At 40.0% G+C, this 6000-nt stretch overlaps 1 protein-coding gene across 3 annotated transcripts in view; it reads left to right on the top strand.

The window, feature by feature from the left end:
- The first annotated feature begins 2030 nt into the window (after nucleotides 1-2030).
- MYO1B (myosin IB) overlaps nucleotides 2031-6000 on the top strand; it is a 93057-nt gene continuing 89087 nt past the window's right edge. For all 3 annotated transcript variants that reach the window (XM_031055966.1, XM_031055974.1, XM_005415968.2), the window contains exon 1: nucleotides 2031-2168. In XM_031055966.1, coding sequence (XP_030911826.1) covers nucleotides 2034-2168 — 135 coding nt within the window. In that variant the 5' untranslated portion in view covers nucleotides 2031-2033. The remainder of the gene's footprint in view (nucleotides 2169-6000) is intronic.

Below are 6000 nucleotides of genomic sequence, written 5' to 3'. Positions count from 1 at the left end.
CTTCCTGCACCTCTTCTGCAGAACATGGCACTGAATTTGGGAATACATGGATGTTTTTGATGGGTTTGGCTGCTCTTGCTCTTGAAATTCCCAAGCAGTGATGCATGAAGTGTGGTAGGTGGTATGTAATTTCACAATGGTAAATGAGGTATTGTACTTAGAACTTAAATTTTAGGTTTAAATTGCCCTTATTAGGATTTTGTGTTGGCTTTTTTTATATATTTGGCCACAAACCCATTATTTAATAAGTTCCATACTTGAGAAGGGCTTTATTTTTTCAGCCTTCAAAAGTTATTTGAGCATTAGTTGATGTATGGGAAGTAATTAGGTCACTGAAACAAGATTGGTAGTTTAAAGAATTTGTCTTAATGGGATGCAGAAGTTGAAGTGATGCCTCTGAAAAGATTCTATAAATGCTTAAAAAAATTTTTGGTGGTTCAGAGAGGTGAACTTTTAAGAATAAAAGTATCTTTCTCTACAAAAATATTTGTCCAGTGTTTCTGTTTAAAATAAATGCTCTTTTGTTTGTTTAGCAGAGTTGACTCAGCTTTGGTTGGTTACCATAGTTCAGCACTGTTTTTGCATTTCCATGTGAATTTCTAGTAATTCCCAGGCTTGGTTCAGGTTTTGGGGATCTTTTTGTATTGCTTTGTTAGCTGCCTGTGGAGCTGTGCTTCTCTTCGTTGAATTTGGAAAAATATCAAGCAAGACTTAAGTCTTGATCTAGAATCCCTCAAATACCACTCACTGATGAAAAACATCAAATAACTTCTAGTGAAGTTGTGGCTGCAGGGAGAAGGGAGAGATAAAAGACCTTGCTTGTTCTAGATTAGTGATCTCATGGACGGGTGCTGTGGCAAGGTAGCCCTGGTTATATGAGGTAATAGCTGCTCAATGGCATTTTGGGAAACAAGAAAAAATATTTAGAATTAAAATGCGCAGCAGTGGTAGGGGGACCAAGGAGAGCCTGATAGCATTCTGTAGCTGGGAGGTGACCCCTGACTGGTGAAGCTGAGCTGCTGGTTTGTGTGGCTGTAGCTGTGCAGTGGCTGGGCCTTGGTTTGTGTGGTCAGCAAAGCTGTTCTCTCACCTCTGGTTCCCTGTTTGCGGTCGCCGCTGTGAATCCATCCATTTTCCAGTCTCCTCGTGGAAGCTGAAAGCAGCAACTGTGTCCTCAGGAGCTCACTAATCTCCAGCGTTTGGATTGGAGGGATAAAAGGCTGGGAGGATCAAATAAGTGCCAAGTTTTGGCTTGACCTTGACTTCTTTGTCTAAATGACTTCCTTTATCAGACTTGCTTACTTTGTTTTGTTTGATCCTGGTCCCTTGCTCAAGCCCAGCTTCTGACCTTTGCCACTCCGGTTATATTCGTGCAGTGTCTCCACTTATGAGCTGGATTGTTGCTGCCTCGTGAAATATTCTCTCCAGCAACAAAATTACAAGTAAATGAAGTAATTTGGTAGCTTCATGTAGCCAATACCAGCATGGTACTACTTTAGAACCCAGGATTCGTGAACTAAGATCAAATAGTGTGGTTTTTGTCTCTGAGCAGGTTCACTAAGTGGTTTCCATTTCAATATTCATGGAGTTGGAGAAATGCAAGTAAGGGTGAAAAAGAAATTCAGATTATGGTTATTGACAAACTTAAACCCTAGTTTGGAGATCCTGATGAAGCTTTTGGTAAAACACAGGCTTGCGTGCACTTGAGCATTGAGTTGAAGCCATGTAAATACTCTGGTTTTTATGCCCACTGGCATCTTCATTCCTGTTTCTAGGAGTTTCATGTTTAATGTAAAGTGGACTAGAAGGCATTGTTGACTATTAGAAGTTAAATTTTGGAATCATGTGGACTACTTGGGTAGATGCAATGACTTTGAGAATGTTCCTTGGAAACATAATTTTAATGTAGTGTTCTTTCAACTTTTATTCTTGAAGTTGTGTTGCAAGATAATGCCTGTGAATAATTAGAGTAACCTTGAGCTAACCTTTGCTGTTTGTTTTATTCTTGTTTCTTTTGTTTTTCCCAGGACAAAATGGCCAAAATGGAGGTCAAGACATCACTTTTAGATGACATGATTGGGGTGGGAGATATGGTTCTTTTAGAGCCACTTGATGAAGATTCCTTCATCAATAACCTGAAGAAGCGCTTTGATCACAATGAAGTTTATGTGAGTATATGTTAAAAAATAACATCCTATGGAGAGCTATGCTGTCATTCTTAAGATATGTGTTTATTTATAAGAATACACACAGACTGAGCGCCTGAACATTATCTATTGTATTAGGGATGTTTTAAACCTTACTTGTGCTGTAGCCGTTCCTGTACTGCATTCTTTGCATTTGATCTTCCCCATCTGGGATATTTTTCCTTTCTCTTTTTCTCCATTACACGACATGGGAGACCTCTGATTTTCATAAAGAACAGTTCCAGAACTGCTGCTGGCAGTAACTTTGATGCTCCTGTTGTCAGAGGGCACTGCAGTTATAAATAATTCATTTACAGGGAAGGCACTTCCAGGATGTTAGAGGGGGCTGAAGCAGAAACAATACATGCTCAGAATATGCTAAGGGTAACTTAAATATTGCCTGCTATCTTTGATTTGCAAAAGGTTGTGTTTATTACAATGGTTGGGTTGTAAGCTAAATACAATGAACTTGGATATATGTGGAAGTAATCAGTCTTCAGGCATATTAGTCTCTCAGTGATGATCACAGGAGAGATGTGAACTGGCAGTTGAAACACAGGCAGGGAATGAAGAGGCAAATGGTGATTCCAGTTAAGCCTTTCATTTCCTGCTTCATCTCTTTGTTCCACTTTTGCTAAAATGTGCACGGTATTGTATCTGTTTTATTGCTTAGGGTGTGTGAACTTAATGGTTTGGAGAGACTTTCCAAGGCTGCTGGTGAGCCTAAATATTTAACCTAAGTATATCTGTGATCTGCAAGCAATTGTGTCTGCAGCTTACTCAAATCAAATAGGTGTTCTGAACTTAATTATAATTTACCCTTCCTCCCCTTTTTAATTTTTGGGGTGATTATATTTTTCATTCTTGCTGAGCATTTGAACCATGATGGTTTCATTATACTGGCGATTGGAAAGAAGGTATGGGAGGATCTGTGCTATTTTTGTTTGCTTCTTCTATCCCTTAGTTATAGTCTGTGCTTTTCTACCTCTGCTAGTCATTGTCTGCCGTGTCTTTCTTCTCAGTTTTTGTTCAACCAGGCCTGCTCCCTTTTCTGGGTCCATTGGGTTGGTAATACACAGTTGCTCCTAACTGCTATTGTATCATCTCCACCGATTTGCTCCTTCGGGTTGTACTGTCAGTTTAAATTAAATGATAAAATTAGATTAAGAAAAGATTCTCAGTATCCACGAAAACCCTGTTGAAGAAGACACCAAAAAGATGTATATTTGTGGAAACATTTTTTCCTCAATGGTAAAAACAATTAACATTTTTGTTTTTAAACTTTTGTTATACCTTTGAGAGTTACATTTGCAAAACTTTGTGTTGGGAATTTTCCTTGTTCCTTGAAAATGGATTCTGTTCCCTATGGATAACCTTTGGATGTTGATACAGACAAGTAGATATCAGACTTCTCTTTTCTGCTCTTTCACCTTGTTTCTGGCAAATCCTTCATTTTCAATAACTGCAGTGGCTGCCTCTTCTGGGATGCAGAGGGGTTTTTTTCCAGTCAGTGGCTTGTATGCTTAATATGTTCCACATCAGTTTTAGGGTTAATACTCTATTCCCAGTAACAGTGGGTGATTCTGAATCATCCCATTCCATTTAACTCAAGAAAATATGAAGGAAAAGAAAAGGAAAGGGAGCTGTTTGCCTGGAGATTAAAGGAGGCAGTAGCGCCCAGCCCAGTCTTTGGGTCATATTTGAAAGTTTTATTTAAAGCATTAAAGATGCAAACTGGTTTTGTGAGGGCTCCCTGGACTGTGCAGTTTCTTATGAAGGATTGCTATAAATCTTATGCAAGTGGATTTCCTAAGGGGGGTTTTGGTTTCTTTCTTTTTTCCCAGTCAACTGCTATGGATTTTTCTGTCAACTACTATGGATTGCATTTAATTACATGTTTCTGCTTAATTCAGACTAGATTTTTTTTTTCTTGAAAGAAACTCAATGTTTTAATTGCAAATGGGTGTTCTATTTTGTTATTATCTGCTGTTATGAGCTAGCTGACAATGTGTGTTCAAACACACATTTCTTTGAGCTGGTGACACTGAAATATGTATTTCCCCCAGTTTCTGATTCTGCTGCACCTGGCACTGATGTGCAATTTAATTATCTGTATTATGTGCTTTGGTAGGTGATACCAGGTGCCACTTTTCCCTAGCAATGTAGGATCCTTTGGCTTGCAGGTGGGAAGGTCTGTTTTCAAGACCTTTTCAAGGTCTTACAAGCTCTATGTGTGAATCCACAATATGAAGGCCGAATGTCACAGATCTTTGCAAATATTAAAACATTCACTACATACAATGGTGGAAAAAAGAGACGTTCATGCCTGTGCCACATGCTGCTACGAAGTATGCAAGTTACTTGGCTTGTGATACTGCATGGTTTTATTTACCAAATCGCTTGAGGAATATTGTCTCCTCTCCATATCAGCTGGGTTTTGCTGCCTTGCAAATTTTTTGCATGTTTTAGAAAATTTGTAAAACAGTAACAGTTGGAATGGTGCTCACTGTAACAACCACGTTAATTTTCAAGTACAAACTCTTCTCTACCTTCTCCTTGCTGCCACCACTCATGGTAATTACTCTTTGCATTTCTGGTTTTAGACTCTTGATGGGGACAATGGAGCCTCTGTTACACCTGGAAGTAGAACTTGTTTTATCATGTAAAATCTGTAGTTTGCGTCCTGGGGAAACCAAATTGCACTACTGAAGATCTGCTGCTGGTGCTTAACCAAAACTGCAGATTTCTGCTGCTCCAACAGGCTGCGCAGAGAAATTGACCTCTCAGGATCTTTTCAGAGGGCGGTAGGAATGGATTTGTCCTTTAACGGCTGAGCTGTGGGCAGAAGTTCAGCCCTCATGTCAGTATTCCACTGCAAGCATTGCCAGAAGTTGTGCTCAAGTTTAAAGAACAAAGTCAATCTGCAGCAAACCAGGCTTACCCAACGTGCTTTTCCAAGCCGTTTCCTGCAGACCGAAGGCTCTGTCTGTGCTACATATGTTAGTTTTTAAAGGGAGTTGCAGTTGTAACCTTCAAAAGGGTTTGTTGTGAGGAATGAGACCTGTAACATGGATAGCTTTGAAGATGCTGTGAGGTTGGCCAGGTGCTGCATGATGGTGTTAGCCAGTTTTGGTAGGTAAACTTACTAAGGGGACTTAGAGAGAGATGGGCACAAACTTTTTAGTAAAGCCTGTTGTGACAGGATGAGGAATATTGGTTTTAAACTGAGGGGGTAGATTTAGACTAGATAATAAACAAGAAATTTTCTTTATGATGTGGATAGTAAAACACTGTAACAGGCTGTCCAGAGAGGTGATAGTTGCCTCATCTCTGGAAACATTCAAGGTCACCATGGAGATGGATTCTGAGCAACCTGATCTAGTTGGAGATGTCCCTGCTCATTGCAGAGGGGATTGATTGGACTACAGACCTTTAAATATTCCTGCCAACCCAAACTCTTCTGTGATTCTATGAAACGTGAGACTCGGATCGAGCCATCAGTGAACAATGCCAAACCTCTCCCCTCCCCATAGCCAAGGATGACAAGATAGTTGGGCTCATTCCACTAGAAGATTTTTTGCCTTTTCCTGTCTCTTTCACAGTTTTTATGTTTGACGTTGAATGTTTGGTATTGGAGATCCTAGTGTCAGCTCCATTTGCCTCTTTGAAACTCTAGATCTTCTCCACCAGAGCTCCCTTTGCAAAAGTGTTTAGCTCTGGATCCTCTGATGGCCCTTTTGGATCATCCCAGGCACGTTCACTGTAAGCCCTTCAAGGACATTGGCAAAGTTTCATGCCATGGTGCAAACAGGGC

The sequence above is a fragment of the Geospiza fortis genome, unplaced genomic scaffold (assembly GCF_000277835.1).
Source record: "Geospiza fortis unplaced genomic scaffold, GeoFor_1.0 scaffold112, whole genome shotgun sequence".
Taxonomy (NCBI): domain Eukaryota; kingdom Metazoa; phylum Chordata; class Aves; order Passeriformes; family Thraupidae; genus Geospiza; species Geospiza fortis.
Note: the sequence above shows the minus strand (reverse complement) of the source record. Positions and strands in the feature narration are given on the sequence as shown.